This window comes from Helobdella robusta (genome assembly GCF_000326865.2).
Source record: "Helobdella robusta unplaced genomic scaffold HELROscaffold_27, whole genome shotgun sequence".
NCBI classification, from domain to species: domain Eukaryota; kingdom Metazoa; phylum Annelida; class Clitellata; order Rhynchobdellida; family Glossiphoniidae; genus Helobdella; species Helobdella robusta.
This window is the reverse complement of record NW_008704392.1, coordinates 1,578,613-1,602,055: the sequence shown is the minus strand read 5'-3', so window position 1 is coordinate 1,602,055 and position 23,443 is coordinate 1,578,613. Positions and strand designations below refer to the sequence as shown.

General features: G+C 31.7%; 2 protein-coding genes across 2 annotated transcripts; both read right to left on the bottom strand.

The window, feature by feature from the left end:
• Window positions 1-2,745: 2,745 nt before the first annotated feature.
• HELRODRAFT_192026 (hypothetical protein) lies at window positions 2,746-11,913 on the bottom strand (the record flags this gene model as incomplete). The annotated part of the gene is made up of 22 exons (XM_009020300.1): window positions 2,746-2,864; window positions 3,076-3,178; window positions 3,533-3,711; window positions 3,913-4,045; window positions 4,549-5,347; window positions 5,386-5,685; window positions 5,980-6,035; window positions 6,177-6,266; window positions 6,446-6,600; window positions 6,895-7,019; window positions 7,266-7,355; window positions 7,692-7,777; window positions 7,904-7,969; window positions 8,248-8,356; window positions 8,527-8,638; window positions 9,033-9,119; window positions 9,360-9,544; window positions 10,122-10,279; window positions 10,384-10,536; window positions 10,876-10,990; window positions 11,240-11,299; window positions 11,612-11,913. The coding sequence occupies 17 exons, from the start codon at window positions 11,911-11,913 to the stop codon at window positions 5,529-5,531; spliced, it is 2,106 nt and encodes a 701-aa protein (XP_009018548.1). The 3' UTR covers window positions 2,746-2,864; window positions 3,076-3,178; window positions 3,533-3,711; window positions 3,913-4,045; window positions 4,549-5,347; window positions 5,386-5,528.
• Window positions 11,914-17,086: 5,173 nt separating this feature from the next.
• HELRODRAFT_80591 (hypothetical protein) lies at window positions 17,087-23,187 on the bottom strand (the record flags this gene model as incomplete). The annotated part of the gene is made up of 15 exons (XM_009020299.1): window positions 17,087-17,245; window positions 17,419-17,573; window positions 18,043-18,167; window positions 18,708-18,797; window positions 18,944-19,029; window positions 19,364-19,429; window positions 19,869-19,977; window positions 20,096-20,198; window positions 20,327-20,413; window positions 20,651-20,802; window positions 21,086-21,243; window positions 21,642-21,794; window positions 22,266-22,380; window positions 22,635-22,694; window positions 23,060-23,187. Coding segments are annotated over 15 exons (1,746 nt in total), but the record flags the coding sequence as incomplete, so codon positions are not given.
• Window positions 23,188-23,443: the final 256 nt, after the last annotated feature.

Below are 23,443 nucleotides of genomic sequence, written 5' to 3'. Positions count from 1 at the left end.
TGTTTTAGTTTATTTTCGGTAAGAATGAATTAAATTTTTTTTTGATCAGACCGTGCAATGAGGGTCATGTTAGCGAATTACAAAACTTAACAGTGGCGTGGCCGACCATGGTGATGTTGTTCTTGGAAGTCAGTAAAACTCCGTTAGACAGGAAAACACCTTTTAAAAGTATAAATTGTACAAAAATTGACGTGATAAGAAATGAATAAAAGAATCCTGATTTTGGCCAGACTAGCGAACAATTGGTGAATATCTTGACTCAGCGTCAAATTTTTACCTTTTTCAAACTTTGGCCCCCTTCAACGATGTCAAGATCCACCACTAAACGTTACGTTATAGCCTTTTATTTCAATAAACTAGTATTTCTTATTAGTGTCACAATTTTAAATAAAATAATCAGAGTGTTGTTTGTCCACACTGACAACACAACAACAACAAAAACTCATTAAAGAATGTCTCACTAGTTAACTTTGAAAAGAATATTTTGATCGCACCGATCAGGTCGCTAATTACAATTTACCGTTTAATATCCACTAAAGTTTATCGAAATATATTCGCTTTGAGTTGAATAATAATTCAAATAATTAATTTTATATGATATGATAACACGATTCAAACTATGTATATATACCTACTTGCTACAAGTGACTCTTCAATATTTCTTAGAAGCATCATTGACAGCAAACACACAGTGCATGTATCAATAGTATCAATATAGTATCATGTATCAAAACACGTGAAACAACACATTATACGCATTGCAGGGGATAGCAGTGGCCGCAAGATTACACATAATTACACTTGAGATCACACGCCATCACACAATCTACGCGTCTGCTATATTAAACAACATCTCCAAAGTCGAATGAAGTCATTGAAATTAATGGCTTCTATTATGTATTCTATACGATTGTTGAAAATGTTACTGATGACTTCAAGTACTGTAAAAAACAGACACACACACACACTCATACACTCATACAAATACACACACCCACACACGCACACACACACACCCACCCACACACACACACACACATATATATATATATATATATATATTTATATATATATATATACACATATATATATATATATATTTATATATATATATATATATATATAGAGAGAGAGAGAGAGAGGGAGAAAGAGAGAGCATAAAACTTGAAGAGCATGATAGAGAAAGATTTATTTGCATTATAAAACTTATTTCATAAATATTTCATAATAGTATTATTAATAAAAAGAATAATAATAGACAAAAAAACGAAAAAATCTGTAAATATAAAAAAGTTAAAAATCCAACACTTCACCGAAGCAACCAGCCCACAACCAGATCAACTCAACCGTTGTCTAAAATGATTTCTGTGTTGTTATCATTTCTCGTCTTGTCGAATGTGGCATCTATACCAACATCAGCCGCAGGTTATTGTTTTTAATTGAGTTATTTAATCATTTAATTATATCAGTTAATTAAGTGGTAAACTAATTATTAAAAGTGGCTCAACCTAAGTAAACATGATAAATAAATGAACGATGAATTTTAATGATACAAAAACAATTACATAACAATTCAAAATAGCAATTATTATTAATTATAAATAAAATTATGGTAAACTGTAAAGTTAATTATTAATTATATTAATCAAAATAATAATAATCAATGGTAATAAATTATAATAACAATTTGACAATTTGCCGATAGAGTTGAAAAAAATATGCTTCTACCCTAATTGGGGCCAATACAAGCCGGGAAGAGGGGCTTTCCTCCCTGAAAATATAGACCCAAACCTCTGTACCCACGTAGTTTATGCCTTTGCGAAGTTGCTGGACAATCAGCTGGCCCCCATTGAGTGGAATGATGAATCAACCAGCTGGTCTAAAGGGATGTGAGTTTAATTGGGGCGTAAAATTTTGGGTGTGCTATTTTGGGTGTAGTGTTTTGGGTGTAGTTTTCTTGGTGTAGTTTTCTGGGTGGTTTAATTTTGAAATTTAGCTTGATGATATTTTGGTTTTCTGTATGTTACGGGTTGTTGCTATGCTATGTCATATCATTTAGTATTTATTTGAATTTTTCAATTTATTAATTTTTTGTTCATAAATTTAGCGACTCAATAAAAAAAATAACTTTCCACTTCGTCCATCGAACTAAGGTACGAGAGAGTGACAGATCTTAAGAAGATGAAACCCTCGTTGAAAGTACTGCTGGCTGTTGGCGGCTGGAACGCTGGCACCACCGAGATGACCAAAATGTTGTCTACGCAGCAGAACAGGAAACAGTTCATTGACCAGTCCATCCGCTACCTACGAAAGTGGAGATTCGACGGGCTGAATTTAAATTTTGAGAGTCCTGGAGTTGGGAGTAGCCCGCCTGAAGATAAACAGAGAATGACCCTTTTGATCCAGGTTGATGTGTACTGTATGTGTGTGTGTGTGTGCGTGTGCGTGTGCGTGTGTGTATGTGGTGCGTGTGCGTTGTTTTGTGTGCGTGTGTGTTGTTGATAGCATACTAAAAATTAATTAATTAAGAAAAAATTCTATCTTTTAATGAAGATCGATACTGCAAAGAATATAAATTACACTAACTAAATGCTGTGTTTATGTGCAATGTATCAGCATACTGCATACATTGAGATATGTTAATGTCTATAAACACTTGAAAATTAGATGCATATTATTAAAAACAAGATAATAAAACAAACAAAAATAATTATAATAATAAAAATAATAATAAAACAGGAAACACGTGAAGCCTACATTCGGGAAAGCCAAACGACCGGAAATCCCGTCCTTCTCCTCTCTATTTGTATCCCGGCCGATAAACACCGGATAGACCGCGGATACGAACTTGATATCATCCAAAAGTATTGCTATTGAGTTTTTTTCCATTTTCGATTATGTAGCTCTGACAAATGCAAAACTACTTACATATCACTGCACGATAGTTAAACTTTCTTACCACAAAAGCTGTAACATCAACACACACCACACGACAAACACACACCACACACGCACCACACATAACCACCTCGCACGACAAATAGCAAAATAATTTCATTGGCCAATCAAAACCAGGGATTTAGACTTCATAGGGCTTATGACCTACGACTATCATGGCTCGTGGGACCCAGTGACGGGTCATAATTCCCCCCTGTTTTCAAAGGGTGAAAAAAATTTGGTAACGTTTCTTAATGTATCATAATTTATTATATTATTATTGTTATTATTATTTACTTTTATTATTATTGTTGTAGTTGTGGTTATTATTATTATTATAAGTAGTAGTGTTAATATTTTTCTATTTTCAAGTTGGCAGAAAAAAACAATTTTTTTCATTCAACCGTTTGGGTTATAATAAAAATAAATGTCGATAATATTATATAATAATAATTATAATAATTACAATAATAATAATAATTACAATAATAATAATAATTACAATAATAATAATAATTATTATTATAATAGTAATTTTCATCATTATTATTAAAAACCAAAAAATAATAACAACAACAATACACTAACCAATTAGAATTGGACCAGCAGCTACGTGCAAGCGTTGGGTGTCGGGGCGGCAAAAATAATTGTGGGCTTCCCATTCTACGGTAGATGTTTCACGTTGGTAGACCCTAGCAACAACGGCATTGGGGCACCTGCCTCTGGTCCGTGCCCCGCTGGGCTCTACACCCAAACACCTGGTGTCTTGACTTACTACGAAGTACAACCTTGTTAATGTTATCAAAATGTTTCGTGGTTATTTGAATGAAAGGATTATGAATGGTTTAAAATGTCTTTTAACGGTCGGCATCTCTTTGAACTCATTCCTACTATTACTGCAATTGCCCTTAATTTATTTTAAAAAATATAAAAATTATAACGAATAATTTATAAGAATTTAAAAAGTTGTTTCACTATAAAGATATGTAGCGTGTATCTGAACCATCCCGACACGATTGTGAAATGGTCGGAAGAACAACAAGTGACCTATTTAGTCAGTGGGGATGTTTGGATCGGCTATGACGACCAGAAGGGCATTGCCAGAAAGGTGAATAATTTTATATCGATATGAACTTTGAGGAGTTGGTTCAGTGGGGGCCAAAATTAAGAGTGGTCTTGTCGGATTGAAAATCCTAGCGACTAAAAAGACTAATAAATAAAACACCACGAAACAAGGAGTTGATTTGTGCGGGCTTTATAAGAAACTGCGATAACTTTTCAGATAGGTATTCGGGCTGCTGATGAGTCCCCGGTAGGGACGAGACACGTGTCCAGCCTATCCAAACGAATACTATTCTTTTCTTCTCCCGCTCTTCTGGTTCGGTGTTCTCATCATCAAACGCAACTGCAACAAATTGGTGATCCTTGTAAAAGGGGGAAGACCTTCACAAAAATGCATCCTTATATATTTAAAGCCAGCCCTGAGTGTAGCTGCAAATTTTCTTTCTTACGAAACAAAACAGTATCATTTTCATTATTTTATTAATTTATTTATTATTAAATAAAACCATAATGTAATGATAAAATATTTCACTTTTTTGATTTTATCAGCTGGAATATACAAATTCGAAAAAGTACGGCGGGTGGATGGCTTGGGATCTTTCGTTTGATGATTTCAATGGAAACTTCTGCGGTTCTTTTGCAAAATATCCGCTGCTGAAAGCGTTGAATGCTTAAGTCCAGGTTTTATTCCCTTGTTAATTATTTGTTCTTATGTACGTGCAACAACTTGGTAATTAATTGAAGCTCTATAAAAATGTTCATGACAATATTATTTTTTTCTTGCTCCTAACCATCATTTTAAAAATTATTGTATTTTTATTTAAAATGGTGAATTTTTTTTTTGATAAATTCGTTTGTAGATTGAACTGAACAAAAAGGGTTAGGCATTTTCTGCTGAAATTTGTTTGCTGGCTTGATAATTATTATTTGAAAATGGGACAAATTATGTTTTTTTATAACTTCATTACTGAGTAATTAATTTCAAAAACTGCAAAGTTAAATTATCAATTTTCAAGTAGATCATAAAAATTTTAAACGAATTTCAATAACAAAAATTGAATTGAAACAAGGTTCATAGTTGTTTTATCTTCTGAAAATTCAACTAAAACTCAAAATAACTTTTAATAAAGTCTTAAACACTCCACTAAACACTCCATAGTTTGTAATCTAGCAAAACAAAACATTCTCGAATATTGTCAAATCAAATAATTTACAAAATTATAACATTATTATTATTACTCTTAAAAGGATTTTTCTCGCCTTAGATGCCCGTGTAGAAGGCGCTATATGAATGAAATGTTATTATTATTACTATTATCTTCATCATAATTTTTTTGTTTTTATGGTAAATGCGTTAAAATTTGTAAAGAATAAGACCAATTCATTGACCAATTCATTGATCAATTCATTCACCACATTTATCAATTCATTGACCAATTCATGCACCAATTCATTGACCAATTCATTGACCAATTCATGCACCAATTCATTGACCAATTTATTGACTTCTAAATGGAAACGTTCTAGACTCATCTAATTTTCGAACTCCTCAAAAGTTGAATGTAAGCGATGGTCAGCATTCCAACGCTGATGACAGCCATGGCCATTTCATTTTGCCAGAGGTCCCAGGCCGTTTCGTACCTGATGCCTTGTGATGCCAAGTACTCCTCCCCCGCGTCAGAAATTCTGTTTCAAATATCATCATTCCAGAATCGTTTTATTTATTTTATTTTTAATTTTCTGAAAAAAAAAATGAAATTATTTTTCAAGAAGAAATGTGAAAGCTTAATGTAAGGAAACTATACAATCAAATTAGCGGACTTTTGTGGCACGAAGGGGCAATATATAAATATCGCAGCCAGGAGCACATAATGATGGGTGGAGTATGCCCTAAACCCTACCTCACTGACGAGAATTCATAAAAATAGATTTATTGTGACAATTTATTCAAATATTGATTAAAATAATATCAATACATACGCTGATCCGTTCTTCTGATAGAGGACCAAATCTTTCAATTCGTTTATTGACAAGGCCTAAAAAGTAAAATGTATGATTGAAGTGATTTCCTCTTTGATTTTATAATTAGTATGGATTTTTTGCAAAGTTTACGTGAATAAACGACAAGTTTTCAACAATTTACGAACTCATTTGATATTTCCAGCTAAACAACTAACGTTTAATGAGTATCTGACGATGCTAAGGTACTGCATCCAGCTTAACCAGTTGGGCATTGTCGTAACATTTGCGAGGAACCCGCCAAAAACCTTTTAGAAATAATTTTGAAACAAATTTTATATCAATTTTCATATAAAATTTTCAAAGATGACACTGTCGCCAGTTAAAAAAGTTAAGTGCTCGCGTCCAAGCTAAAGAAACAACACCTAGAAAAACAAATAATCATAAAAATTTTCAAATTTTCATCCAAACTTTCCACCCAACTTACTTGCATGAAGACGAAGATGAAAGTTGTAGTAAGGTGGGCGACTTGGAAGGTCTTTGTTGAGGAACTGACCGCAAAGCCGATGGTGGATGCTGACGTGGTGGTGAGGCAGTAGGAGAGGTAGAAGATGAAGAATTTCGCAACATCCATTTGGAAACCTGAAATTTTAAGAATTTACTTCAACACGAAACGTTTTTAAACATTTATTTGACTAGTTAAATTTGAAAAATTTTAGGACGTTGCTAGGATTTTTAAAGTGGGACTTGATCGATTCTAAAACATCATTTCTATAGGCTACTAATGGATGTAACTAATCACGTTTGAAAATTTCTGAATAGATGTTCTTTAACTAGAGTTAGAATTAGTTAAAATTATAAGATAAAAGTGAAAATATGAGAATTTTTTTGTGAAATAAAATGAACTTTCCTAAAAAGTACGTCTCAGTTACTTACCGACCATGAAATAGGCAATGACACAGAAACAAGTTAGAGGTATGATTCTCATTGGGAAGAGGTCACAGAGGTACTTCGCGAAAAAATAGGCGGACACTCTGTAGAAACCGCCAGAACATTCGTGTCTGATTTTGGGGTTTTGACTTTTGATTATTTTGCCGAAAATTTAATTCAAAGTTTGAATCTATGACTTCATTTTACATCAACAATTAAGTCGTTTGGTTTGATATTTGCTATTATTTCTATTATTTTTATAATTTTATTTTCATATCTTGGGAGTTTTGGATGTTTAATTTTTAGAATGGACGTTATAAAAATTTAAATTGATCGGTTAATTGATATTTTTTCACGTAGAAATAAAACCAACTAACAGGAAAATTCTCCTTTCTTTGATGAATAACTCGATGCTCGATAAGTTGCCAAAGACTTGATTCATAATGATGAAGAAGAAAGCTCCCGTCCTGATAAAATAAATACAAAAAGAATTTATTTATTTATTCATTTAACTTATTTTATTCGTTTAGTAAAATATTTTAGTAAAATATTTCTTGGAGAAACTTTCATCATTATGATATCTTTGCAAATAACTGACTAATGGGGGGTTGGATCACGCGATATAACATGCCGGCTGTTGCCGATACCAATTTTGAATGCAAGAAGATCACCGTCCATTATACACAAAATGTAAACGTGTTGAATGTTTTTTGTCGATGATTTTTTTTAAAGTACAAAAGAAAAATTGTGATAAAATTGTTTTTCTATGAAAAAAATTGTCTTTTATAAAATCAGGCAAAAACCTGTTCTGTATAGCTCCTCTGATGTCAGTTCCTAACTTGAAAAACAACAACCCGACGAATAGGCCAAAGAAGAACATGATTGTTATCTGAAGAAATTATTTAGATTTTATTTTATCTTTTTTCTCCAATAAATAACAAATTGACATTATCTTTTGACTGAATTATCAAAAAATAGCAAATTTAAGTGTCGTATTAAAATGTTGAATGCTAACTTGAAGCATGAGTGCAGATGGGTTTCTAATGATGTTCTTGATAGCTCGCAAGGAAACGTAATATAACTAAAGTGATAAATACGTATTAATAGTCAATTTTAAAATAATGAATGATGAAATGGTTAAGACGCTTAATTCGGCTTTTTCGGCGTCCAGTTTTGAATGCAGAAGATCCCCGCATGTTACGAGCAAAGTTTGAGAATGTATTAAGAGAAGGATAAAATAAAATAAAAACGTTGATATCAAAGATTATTTTTAGTAATTTAGAATTTTTTCTGTTCAATTCAACGAAATAAATATTAGAAAAATTGATAGAAAAGAATTAGGGGGAATAAAATGATAACCTGAGTAACGAAAGACGTGGCATATAACACAACGGGGTACTTCATTTTGTCGCCACTGGCTCGTTTCGTAATGTACATTTGGTGTATGGCGTTCGCTTCTTTATAAACTCTTGGTTCATTTTTGCGATAAAATATTAATGTTATTTCTATATTACTAATATTCTCATTAATTTCTAATTTAATTTTTTTTTTCAGTAATACCAACACACACACGCACGCGCACACACACACACATACACACACACACAGTCTATGTGAAATTAAAGAAAAACGTTTTACTTGTCAGCCAATGAGCTTTTTGAAAATTCTTCCGCCAGAGTAAATATGAGAGATTTTCCTGGGACCGTGACATGATGATCGGTGTCAGGTCCTTCTTTCTTATCTGAGCTTTCTGAGAAAAAAATGTATTCATCGATTTTTAATACTTCAAATACGTACGGATATTATTCATAAATACATTTATAATCATATCAATTTTAATGTTATTATTTAAATGACTATCTAAGGGACTGGATTTAGAGGTGTGTAGAAATTCTAAGGGCACTGATAGAGTCGAGATCCTAAATTCGGCAACTTTTTTTGTGAAGGCATGCGGTAGGTTGAGATCTCTTTGAATGTGATTTCGGTCACTGGCGCAGCTTGAATTAGTAAATGTAATTATGAAATCTGCTGAAGACCCTTTACTATGGAAACCCTTTTTTGTGGGAACTTATTTGTAGGGTTTTCGGGACTGCCCTGCTGTAAATCCGACTTAATTGTGTATTTGAAAATAAATTTTTAATTACTGAATAGGGCTTTGACGGCTGTTGAGTCTCCGTTTGTTACGTCGAGAAAAAAATCGGAAGGGTTTTCGTGCTCCTCGCATTCGTAACCTGGAATTTGGTGATTTTTTTTATTTATCAAATAATTAAGTTAAAAATTTTATTTTAGAACGTTCAAGCTCGAGTTAGTGAATTTAGTTCCTATAAAAGATTAAACGCAAAAGTTTTAGTAGAATATTTTTAAATAATAATTTTTGAAAATAGAATAAAATAAAATCAAAAAAGAGAACAGAGCAGAATGGAATGGAATGGAAAAATAATTTACATAAACACAGCGGCCAACCAACCTACCGATGGAGTTAAAATACTGAAGAGTCTCAGATGCGGGTCCGTGGTAGATGGTCCTACCAGCTCCCAACAACAGCATGCCATCAAACAGTTTGAAGATGTTGTATCGAGGCTGATGGATCGAGAAGATTATCGTCCGACCGTTCTTTGATATCCTTGAAAAAATATCAAAATAATTCCATTTCGAGCTTTAAACGTCGAGAAAATTAATAAATAAAAAAGGATATTTTACTTCTATTTTATTCTTAATAAAATTGAAAAATTAATACACGAATATTATATTTAAAATTGTATTATCTGTTGTTGAAATTATTTTTGTACCATACTACCATAATTTATTACATTTCAAAAATCTACTCACGGTAAGATGCTTTTGAATGTGAATTGCTTAATCGAGCGTCACGAATTGAAATATAAAATTAACTACACTTACATGTGTGGCACATGTTTTCTACGTCTACAGCTACAAAATTTGTATGACTGATGCTAAAATACCTCACCATACGACGAACACTTTTACTAATATTAATTTGATCTAATTGATATTATCTCAAATTGAATTTAAAAATTAATCTTTATCAATGTTGTGATTCATTCATGCTTTTGTTTTTATATACGATTTTAATTTGCCTAATTTTAATTTGGTTCATAGCGACCAGTTAGAGTTTCTGGATCTACCAGCTTTAGCTAAATAATACTTTTATATGTTAATCTTGACTCGATTTAACTGATTTTATTTAAAAAATCATTTTCCACTTGACTAACACATTCAGTAAGGACATAACAGCAAAGGCAGTACTCGAATCGAGGCCAGTTGTGGGTTCATCTAGGAAGAGAACCTTAGGAGAGATGACCAACTCCATGCCTATGTTCGTTCTCTTCCTCTCACCTCCCGATACACCTCTTATTAAATCAGTTCCTACCTGAAAACATTTTTGGCAATATTTCATTTTTTAAGGAATAAAAAATATTTAATAATAATTGGCTACTTCATTGAATTTATAGAAATGCAAAAATTTTTAAAAACCCTGGAATCGGCGCACTGAGTCAGCCCAAGCTCGTAAATAGCGTTATCAACCTTTCTTATCTTCTCTTCTTTAGAGATTGATTTCGGCAGTCTCAAATTTGCTGAGAACATAAAGTTCTCTCGGACCGTCAGCGTTCCCATTACAATATCATCCTTTCATATTTAGGAAAATTAAAAATGAAATTATTTTTATAATTTAAATATTATATCAAAATGGTTTTTCAAGGCTTTTGGCAAAAAATTTTTGATGTATCAAATGTGATTTTGTTTTCGTTGAAGATGAATTTTTTTCAGAAAATCACAAACCTCCGCTTCCTTGTTAGCGTTTTAAAATATTTGAAACAAAATATTTTACAAAAATCATTATTATTTATATATTATATTAAACTAGAATAGAATTTCTGGTTTTAAATTAAGAAAAAATTGAAAAAATTATCACAAAGAGACTTGTTCTTCGAGTGATTCATTCCTAAAAAAAAAAGGAAAAAAAACCTGTGCCACAAATCCGGCCATGCATCTAAAATTTGACGGCTGTTTCATTCCGTCGACCAACACGCATCCATCTAACTTTTGCACGTCAGCTCTTCCAGCCAAAATGTTTAGCAACCTTTTCGGTGTTAAATTTTATTTTAAATAATTTAAAAAAAATAATAAAAAATATTAATCGTGATTATAACGTAAACCCCCATACAAACAAACAGGCGCGCGCTCACACACACACTTACATACAGACACACACTCAATATTTATTTATTAAGTTGCCTATTTATTGATTTATAACAAAAATAATTTTTAAATATATTTAATTTAATATTAACTGTTAATGTTATTCACCACGTTAAAGTTAAAGACTCACGTAGTTTTTCCGCAGCCGGTCGGCCCCATGATTGCGTTCATGCCAGGCTTGAAAAGACCTCTGGAGACATTGAAAATTTTCCAAAGTGCCGATGATATGAAGATTATAAGGAAATAATAACATATTTGGGCTAGTTGTAATTTGAAAAGCAGATTAAAAACTGTAGAATAAGCAAGGTTGAAAACTATTTTTTTAAATTATTATTTAATGTTTAAAATGATAATTAATAAGATAAAACGTTGATGAAACGAAAGTTATAAGGAATTAATCATATATTTGCGATAGTTGTGAGTTAAAAATCAGATTAAAAACCGTAAAATAAGCAAGGCACACGCCCATATATTTGAGTTGGAATGAATTTACAAAACTAACGTTAACCCATGTAAAATCTCTTTCTTCTCTGCCTTCTTGCAAAACGAATTTTTGACTGTGATTGTGTATTTGATGTCGTGGAAACTCAACTGGGAACCAAGGCTATTGGGGGCAGGTCGGGAAAGTCCGCCAACATTTTTGAGGGGTGGTTCGGGGCGGCCATTGTTGATGAGGGCGTTGTTTGGGGTTTGGGAAAAACTGTCGTAGTTAGCTTGCTCCTGGCTGGAATCAACGGAAATAGAGTTTTGCGTTGTCAGTGAGTTTGTTGAAATTATATTAATTGAGTAGCTATTTTTTGGCATACTGATGGCATGCAGTCAGAGAAAAAACAATTTAAAATTATTCTTTGATTAAATTTAAAAAAATACTTTTATCAAAGATTGTAAAATACGTGACGCAATGAATGATATTCAAGAAGGTTTATATAGTGCATTTGTGAGGTTCTCTACAGATAAGTTCAAAGATCGTGTTTTTAATTGAAGTTTAATGGCTTTATAGAGTGAGTTAGACGACTGGGATGATTTGTATTGTATGTGCGTGTGTGTGTTTGTGTCTGTGTGCGTGTGTGTATGTGTGCGTGTGTGGCGCGTGTGTACTTGGGCCAGGTATAGTTATGTACTGTTAGTATAAACATTTACGTCTGATCGAAATATTGACACATATACACATACGTTCGTGTCATTGCTGCATGTAATATTGTCTTATAGTAGCAAAAAATAGTCTTCAAGTATATTATTATGAATTTTTATGTTTAATTATTAAAATTTACTCATAAATAATCGACTAAAATATATACATGACTTGACTGAAATATAGACATTGTATGCGACCAAATGTAAAGTTTATGAAATTTAATTAAGATCTTTACGTAATTTTTTTCTTGACAGCAATATTCGATTGTTTAACGGTTGTCGCCTTAAATTTACTGATGTTGAAATGTTCCAAATGAGTACAGTGAATTTTCCTGAATCCTAGTATATTCATAATATACCACTACTACGCTACTACTACTACTTCTGATACAGCTGCTGCTACTACTTTTGCAGCTGCTGCTGCTGCTGCTACTTCTATTACTGCTGCTTCTGTATGTACTGCTGCTACTATTACCACTACAACAACTACTACTTAGAATGATAATAATAATAATAATAATAATAATAATAATGACGACGATATCAATTGTTTTTACTTGGTAGTTTAACTTTCGTTTTGAAATGACTTGGTAAATATTTTTCATTTAAGATCTGAAGGGGCTGAATTTTTAGACGATCCGTGCGCCGGCTTATAAATGATAAAAATAAAGATAAATAGGCGAATTAAATAAGTAAAATTTTGGTTTTTATACAAAAACAAAAAATGAATAAACAAAAAAATAATTTTATTGCTCTAAGAAAGTTCATAGAACGTGCTCATTAATATTCATTCGGTGCACTTGAAACAAAGTGGAAATAAAAAAAAGTTAAAGCATAAAAATCTGGTGACTCTTATATAACCGACAGGAAATAAATTAATGAATGGGTAAACAAGTCACTAAACAAACAAACAAACAAACAAACAAACAAACAAACAAACAAACAAACATACTAACATACATACAAACAATCTAACTAAACAAACAAACTAACGTATCAACAATCTAACAAACATACAAACAAACCATCAATCAATCAACCAACCAATCAACCAACCAACCAACCGAACAACCAACCATCCAACCAACCAATCAATCAACCAACCAATCAAACTAACTAACAATCAATCAATCAATCAATCAATCAATCAATCAATCAATCAATCAATCAATCAATCAATCAATCAATCAATCAATCAATCAATCAATCAATCAATCAATCAATCAATCAATCAATCAATCAATCAATCAATCAATCAATCAATCAATCAATCAATCAATCAATCAATCAATCAATCAATCAATCAATCAATCAATCAATCAATCAATCAATCAATCAATCAATCAATCAATCAATCAATCAATCAATCAATCAATCAACAATCAATCAATCAATCAATCAATCAATCAATCAATCAATCAATCAATCAATCAATCAATCAATCAATCAATCAATCAATCAATCAATCAATCAATCAATCAATCAATCAATCAATCAATCAATCAATCAATCAATCAATCAATCAATCAATCAATCAATCAATCAATCAATCAATCAATCAATCAATCAATCAATCAATCAATCAATCAATCAATCAATCAATCAACCAGCCAACCAATCAATCAATCAATCAATCAATCAATCAATCAATCAATCAACCAGCCAACCAACCAACCAACCAACCAACCAAACAACCAACCAACCAACCAAACAAACAAACACTGCGCATTTGATTAATAGCGAACCCTTTCATAAAATTGAATTACTCAATAAACTACTTCAAATCTGAAAATTTTAATTTACAAAAATGTTAAACTCGACAACTTAGCGACTGAAGTTAAACGACAGCACCCGACTTTTTATGAGTTGCGACAAGTAAAATAGTACGAAATAGTTGCACTAAGATAAAATATTTATATATATATTATAGTTTGTCATTTTATTAATTATAACTATTTCATAATTTTGTAACGTTTCATAAGATGTAACAATAAAGTAGTGCGTTATGTAGCTGTACATTACACTAAAATTATATGAAATAAAGTTCATGGCACATTTGTGTGTAATTAAATTATATGCTCGTATAATGAAGCTATTCAAAAGTAATATACAGTAAAAATCGGTTAATTAGACCGGTGATTTGATGGTCAAGCAGTTGACTGCTCAATCGAAGCCATCAGGTTGGTTGGTTGGTTGGTTAGTTGGTTGGTTGGTTAGTTGGTTGGTTGGTTAGTTGGTTGGTTGGTTGGTTGGTTGGTTAGTTGGTTGGTTAATTGGTTGGTTGGTTGGTTGGTTGGTTGGATGGTTGGTTGGTTGGTTGGTTGTTTGGTTGGTTAATTGGTTGGTTGGTTAGTTGTTTGATTGGTTGTTTGATTGTTTGTTTGTATGTTTTGTTAGATTGTTTGTTTGTTGTATGTTTGTTTGTTTGTTTGTTTGTTTAGTTAGTTATTTACAAATTTAGTCGTTTGTTTACCTATTCGAATGGCCTAAGTTGCGTGTGATAGTACATACAAAATAGTACCGCATGCGCTATTTGAAATAACCAAATAGAATTTAAAAGATTTAAGAGTTAGAAAATAATGATATGATCATGTGAATCTGAAACAATGTAACGAATGAATGAAAAAATACCAAATGACTCCACAATGAAATAGGTCCTACTAACCATCCATGCGTACGATCAACACAAAAGTGCATGATATCATATGCCTAATATTCGTTTAAAGAAATAGTTACTGATATATATTTATTGATATATTTCTATATTTATTGATATATATCTATATATTGATATAAAACATTTTTCACAAATGAAATCTAAAAGCTCAGAACTTGAAATTAGTCGAGAAACTATATCGACAGATTCAGAAACTTGAAAAATTAGCTAAAAATCTTACCACCACCGTTGTACCCTATCACAAGAACCAACATTACTATGTTGAAAATGATTTTGGTTTTCAAGATTGCAATGAAGAAATATTAGCTTTCAAACAAATTGTAGTGACACTAGCAAATAAAATCATCATAATAATATTTTATCTTATATATATGTAATAATATTATATCTTAATGTTCTTATAAACGGTAGCCAAACTAAACACTATGCTTTTCAAATTTTAAACCAAAGGCAAAACTAAATATGTCATAATCATATCAAATTTTGATAACGAGACAAAAAACGAGTTATTTAGAAAAATTTTTTATAAATCATAAATAATTCTGTGCGTGTAATGAGACAAGGTATGAAAAAATTTGAATCCAACTTACCTTCCTAGTTTACTCATGGCTCTAAACTTTACGCTACAACCCTGTCAGCAATAAAATCTGGCAGTAAATTCATCAATTTCTCTTGTTTCTAAATTTCAAATGAAAATTTGTTTAGTCGGAACATATGCTGCCATTACGACTTCTACCATACTCTCTTTCTATGACATTTACCATATAGCATGTTCATTTAATGTTAATGATTCATGTAGAGAGAGGAGAGAGAGAGAGAGAGAGAGAGAGAGAGAGAGAGAGAGAGAGGGAGAGAGGCAGGGAGAGAGAAAGACATTGAGAAACACAGAAAGAGACAGAAAAAAGAGAGAAACAGAGAGGAAATGAAAAAATTGTTTATTGATAAAATATGAAATTGAGAATATAAGGTGTGTGAATGTGAAAGTATGTCTACATACACACACCATACAATCTCTCTCTCTCTCTCACACACACACACACCCCACAATCTCTCTCTCACACACATACACACTAAATTTTTCCATAAATCTGAAAATTATTAGAAAAATATTTTTTTCTGGTAAAATAAACAGAGTCCGATAAATTGATTTACGGATGAGAATCATTTGTTTCGTCATTTCATTCCAAAAAAAATTAAATTAATAAAAAAACAATAATTTTCATAAATTAATTTAAATTTTTTCCATAAACTTTAGCGACATATGTTATATTGGTGAGAGTGACATGCTATCGAAAATGTTGACGCTTCGAAACTTTTTTGCGTTAAATTCGTGTAGTTAATGTGTTGTGTGTGTGTTTGTGTGTGTGTGTATTCTTTCTTCTTCTTTACTATGTTTGCATTTACATTAAGAAATAGTTTACCGTATTTACATTTACAGTTTTACAGTCTGGAATAATCACAAATTTTGATGAGTTTATATTACACATTCAACCAGCCAACCAGCAATCATTTCCGTTTGTATACCGTGTTAGGTTGTTTGTTTTAGTAATTCTCTCTTTGAGGTTCTCCAGTAATACATGTTAACGACAAACGCAGAGTAGTGCATAGAATACTTGTAAATGTGAATAAGAAACATTCTCTAGTCATAATATTTATTTGTTTAACCACCAAATTGAAAAATTAAACTATATTCATGAATGAAATTATCAAGGCAATTAAAACTAAAAAAATTAATTACAATTTAAAACTCAGATCAGATAAAAAGGTCCAAAAAGTCATGATAAGTGACGTTATTTAATTCTCGAGTTCCTAGCCAGTTGAATATAACCGACAAATACCATACCGACACCGATTACGACCATTGCCATAATATTTTGCCAAAAATCCCACACAGTTTTGTACGCTATGCCTTGCGCTTCTAAGTAGTGCCTTCCTTCACCTATTAACCTGTGTTGTAGGTGTTTATGGCTGTTAAACTATAATTTTAGTTATAATTATTTTTATTATTAATGTATCATTATAATTGTTTTATATTTTGAAAAGAGGTTTGTTGGTTAAAATTCAAAAGTGAAGACAACTTACTCCGTTCCGTTCCTGTACAAAACCAAATCTTTCATTTCGTTAATAGACAACGCCTAGCAAAACCAAATTTATAATATTTGAAGTCTACGCAAAAACACAAACGCACACACGTACGCACATACGCACGCATACACACAACAAATGAATCCCCACTTTGAGTGTGTATCTGATCAAACTCAGGTACTGCAACCAGCTCAGCCATTCTGACATCGTCGTCAGATTTAACAGGAAACCTCCAAAGACCTATCATTTAGTTATCAATTTTCATAGATTATTAACAATTTATTAATAGAAAACTCAAAAATACTTATACAAACACACACACACACTCACACACTACACTTATATACACGCACACAAACAAACAAAACGCAGCACACACACAATATTTCCAAGTACATATACTCTCTCCTTACCTCCATACAAACAAAAATCGTGAGCAAACACAGGTGGGCTGATGAATATGATTCCAGCGATGAACTGACTGCGAAGCCGATTGTGGCTCCAGACGTCGTTGAAACGCCAAGGATTAAGAAGAATAGTAGAAATTTATAAATTTCTAGCTGAAATCCTTTTTGAAATTCAAAAAAAATTAATTGATTGATCGGTTGGTTGGCTGATTGATTGATTTAATTGATTGGTTGGTTGGTTTAGTTGGTTGGTCGGTTGGTCGGTTGGTTGGTTGGTTGGTTTGGTTGGTCGGTCGGTCGGTCGGTCGGTCAATCGATCGATCGATCGATCGATCGATTGATCGATTGATTGATTGATTATTGATTGCATACTTGATAAATAATAGTTACAATTAATAAGATTGCGATACTGTTTTTGGTTGAAAGATTTTTAATCACAAAACAATTATCGATTTTTCAGCCTAAATCAACAAAACAAATATAAAAAACATAATGAATGACACATTTCAAATATGAAATCCTCTAAATAGTTTGTAAATTTCGTAAGCTTCTAAGGCTAAAATAAAAGTGTTTAGAAAGTAATCAATTGAAATATTTATTTATAAAAATTAAATAAAATTTTCGTCAAACCTATCATGTAATAAACGGTGACACTAAAAAATATTAGCGGGACGATCCTCATTGGAACGAGATCGCAGAGGTACTTGGAGAAAAAGTAGGCAGAAATTCTGTAGAATCCACCGACGCTTTCATGTCTGAAGCAAATCATTTTGAGAAATATGAAAAATTAAAATGAATTAAATTATTAATTTAAATTATTATTAATATACATATTAATTTGAATTATTAAATGTAGCAGTTCTTTTTGCTACAAAGACGAATCAGAGGCCGTGGGTAGCCAAGAGGGGGCTTTAAGGTTGAAGCCCCCTCTACAAAAAATAATTTTGTTGGAATTATGATTGAACTTAACATTAACTCTATGTAAATAGTTTCAGTTTTTAACAACAGTTACATTTTTTAAATTTTCCCAAATAACACGGGTTGTTTGCAATGATTTTTTTCTCACAAATTCTAAGTCTACAAAAATTTTTGGCTAAGCTACTGGCCAGAAAGTAGCTGAGATAGCTTAATGATAAAAACTCTGGATATTGTGTCGCTGCGCCGTGACCAAGAAGGTCAAGCAAAGGTTAAAGTTCAAATTAACTTGATGTGTTAAATTAACTTGATGTGTTTGTAGTTTGAGATTTTTAAGGAAGATGTCGGAAGAAAGATAATCTAAAAAATAAAGAACCTACATAAAAATTTTTCTCTCCAATGCGAACAGTCCGACGCTGGACAAATTTGAAAATATTTGATTCAGAGTGATGAAAAACAACGCGCCCGTTCTGAAAATTTGAAAAAAATATTTAAAAATTTAAATATAAATAAATTAAATAATCCACTTTATAAATTATTATTATAAACAATAAAATTACTATTAGTATTCGGATCTATTTAAAGCACATTTAAATAAAAATAACTAATTACATACCTGTTCTGAATAGCTCCTTTAAAATTATGCCCCAGCTGGAAAAAAAGAATGCCAACAAACAGACCAAAAAAGAACATAATTGTAACCTATTTGGGAAAGAAAACTTTGATCATTCCACAAATTAATTTTATCATACGTCATTAAACTTCTCAAAAATATCAACAATACGAGTGAATCGTTGCATTGCTTCACGCACACGCACACACACACACACACACACACACACACACACACATTGCATGGGTGTGCGCGGATATGTTTGCTTTTGAATCCAGCCACACAGAGTTACTACAGCAGCATGACAGACACCCTGACCGCTACACTATCATTTTGCTTTCTAAAATGAATACTTTACATAAAAAAAGTACTAAATAAAATTTATTATTTAAAAAAATTGATGTCTATTCGTATTAAACTAACCTGTAGCAACATAGCTGAAGGGTTTCTTATGATGTTCTGGATTGTTCTTTGAGAAACGTAACGAAACTAACGATAACGTTTATCAACATTAGAAATGTTTTTGAATAATTAAAAAATATTTTATCTTTGAAAATATTTTTTTAAATATTTGTAACAGTTATGTACGTATGAAGTGGTAGATTCGCAAGAATAGTGCTTTAGATTGCGAAACAGAAACAACGTTGGAAATACATGGGCTTTTGAATTTTTTTGAAAATAGTTTGAAAAGAATCAGATACCTAAACCTAAACGCGAGTTTTTCGTTTGAACAAAATAGAAGAAGATCAGCAGCATTTGGCGACATGAAAGAGATTTATTCATCCTTAAGTATAAATAGTATAAGTATCAAGTACAGGCTACTCAAAATTGTACGTTCACATTCTCTACTGATTCGAGACATTATCTAATTAAATTTAATGAACCACATAGTAAATTTTTTTTAAATGTTAACCAATCAAATTGAGACCTGCGTCAGAAATGAAGTTGCGTACAAGATGTCTGGATGTTTCATTCTAGAGCCGTTCGTTTTTCTCGAGTAGTAAGATTCGTATACCTTGCTCGCCTCTTGTTTCATTCTGTTTCAGTCAAAGTTGATAATATTTTTATAAATTTCAATTTAAAAAGGTAACCGAAATCCAAAAAAAAATTAGACAAAATTTAATTTAAAATTTTGTTTTACAATTTTATATGTACTTTTTTCCATATGGACTGTTGGAAAAGTTCTCGGCCAAAGTTAGAACTAGAGGCTTGCTTGGATCATTAGCGTTACTACTACCATTCTTATTGCCATTTCTATCTGGAAATTTTATCAACCAACATTTTAACGCTGATTATATGCGATTCAAAATCAAATAATTGAAAATATTTAGCCAGAATTTTTATTAAAACTATAAACAAATTGAAATTATGTGATTGAAAATTTACTGAATAAAGCTTGAATAGCAGTGGAATCGCCGTTGACGATATCAAGAAAGAAGTTGGAAGGATTTTCATGTTCGTCACACACGTAACCTTAAAAAATTACAGAGATAACAAAGTACTTCAAATCAAAAATTACTTTAAATTACAAAAATTTAACTACTCGTTCTGTAAAATTTTTGGAACATTTTTGAAAAGTACTTACAAGAGTTATTATTACAAATTAATAAGTTACTTGCTAAGTTATTAAGATAAAAATACTCATTTATTAAATTTTTTTGATTAATTTTCTAAATTTTTTTGAAAAATAATACCGGGTGTTGAACCTACCGATAGAATTGAAGTACTGGAGTGTTTTATTTGCGGGTCCATGGTAGATGGTCCTACCAGCTCCCAACAACAGTATGCCATCAAACAGTTTGAAGATTTTGTATCGGGGTTGGTGGATCGAGAAGATTATCGTTCGCCCATTCTTCGATATCCTTGCAAATGATTTCATGGAAAAAATTATTTTAAAAATGTTATTTTTTTAAATGAAAAACAGTTTAATCTTAATTTTCAATTTAGAAATGTATATTTTGTTTAAGAAATGCTAAAAAAATGTTTTTTGAGTGAAGGAAGTAAAGGTTTTCAGATCCACTTATCAGTAAGAACTGCAACAGTATTTAGATGCAACATGTGTGTAACCGCCTACAAGGTTAAGTTAAGTAAACAAATAAAAATACTTATTACACGAAATTTTTCAAAGATTTCTACAACACGAACTTATTTAGTAGAGACATAACAGCGAAGGCAGTACTCGAATCGAGGCCAGTTGTTGGCTCATCTAGGAAGAGAACCTTAGGAGAGATGACCAACTCCATGCCTATGTTCGTTCTCTTCCTCTCACCTCCCGATATGCCTCTTAACCAGTTAGCACCAATCTGTTTTTTGTAGGAATAGTTTCACAAAATTCATTTTAAAAATTCTTGAGAACAATGTCGTAGCAATAAACTGGACCGGATTTAAGGTAGAGTAGGTAGGGTTTTGGCCCGGTTCTCCCCAAAAAAGGCATCACCTTGAACGATTATACAACTTCGTAATTGAAATACACATTTTCTAGTTGTTAAAATTTACAATGCATGAAAAATTTTGAGTAAGAATGAAAAAAGAAAATAATTTTCATTGCTATTTGCAATGCGGATGCTGAAATATGAAAATAAATAAAATAGTTAGAGGTCTCCGTCTACATAAGATAAGAGTAGAGAGGAAGACGTTCACTTCACCAGGGCGTTCCCATTCCCACCTGTAAATCCGGCCCTAATGGTTAATATATCCATACCCTTGAATCGGCACACAAAGTCAGCCCCAACTCATAAATGATTTCGTCAACTTTTTTATTTTTCTCCTTGCCGCTGAAACTTTTTGGCAGTCTCAAATTAGCGGAGAACATCAGGTTTTCGCGGACAGTTAACGTACCAACCACTGTCCCGTCCTTGATTTTCAATTTTTAGAATACTTCAATGCTAAAATTAAATATTTTTATATGTTTTCATACCCTTAAGATAAAAGGATTTAATAAAATAATCGATATTTTAAATTTTAGTTAAGGTTGTAAGGATACATAAGGATATTCATAAGGATACAAACTTCGGAATCCTTGTAAGCGTTCAAAGTTGAAAATTAGCATGTCAATCGTTTTAATTTTATAATCAAAGTTAGATTAATTCAACTTTTAATACATTGGATCCACTATATTTCGATTGAATTATGATGCAACAACATCAACAACAAATTTCTCATCATTTGCTTGTTGTATAATATTAATTAGTCTACATAATCATATTTTTATCACATTTCTAGTATTCTAAACGTGAAATCCGACTACGATGATGGCATGGCAAGCAAGTTTCGGTTTTATATGACAAATTTTTTTCAAAATTACTTAAAAATGTTGCCAACAGACCTGCGCAACAAAGCCAGCCATGCACCTGAAATTGGATGGCTGGTTCATGCCGTCAACCAACACGCAGCCCTCTACACTCTCGCGATTAACTCTTCCGGCTAATATTTTTAAAAGCCTTGGAGGGAGAAAAAAACGGCAAATTAACTTTAAAATTGCTCTTTGTTTATTTAAATTTTGATTGAATTATTGTGAAAAAAGCGTAATAATGTTATAAATGAACCATTTATAGTTTCAAAATCATTTTTTTAGAATTTGCACGCACACACGCACACACACACACACGCACACACACATATCTTGTGAATGACAGACTGAAATCTCTTGAAACCTCACCTTAACCATCACTATTGATGAATTAAAATTACCAACGTTGATTTTCCAGATCCAGATGGTCCCATGATTGCATTCATACCTGGCTTGAAGATACCTCTGCAAATATTTAACTTAAGTTCATTTCCTCGCGATAAAAACTGTTACCAGTATATAAATTTTTATGTGGAATGAAACAAGACTCTCTTTTAATACTTTAGCAATCATATTATCGAAACATTAGAATACAAAACAATGTACAACAATTATAAATCTGTGAAATACGAAAACATTACAAATATTACTTCCAGACAAATAACAAACCAATAGATTCATTAGACTTATCAACTCGATTTTAATATTATTGTAAGAATAACGCAATAATGTTATAAATGGACCATTTATAGTTTCAAAATATTATCACTTTTTACCAAAGTTGAGCAATGTTTATTCACGTCCATCAAAATTTGTATCGAGCGACTAACGTGATTTCATAGAGAATTTGTTTAACTTCAGTCTTCTTGCATAGAGACTTCTCAATATTAACTTTGTAATTAATGTCGTGGAAGCTCAATTGGGAACCGGTATTAGTAATGTTCTGGTTGTTGGATGATTCGTTGTTGGATAAGACGGGATAGAGGACTCTTTTCTCACTGTTTTTGCAAGAAATATGTGGAAAATGTTATAAAGTTTAATGATATTTAGCTATAATTTGACGATTATTTGTCGATTATTTGTCGAATTTTGTCAGTTAATTGTCTTATTCAACGATAACTCGGCGATTTTGATCTATGATTCTTCCAAGTTGATCAATGGTTCGTTAGCTTTTTCGAGTGTTTAAAAATTTCGAGTTTACAATTATTAAAAAA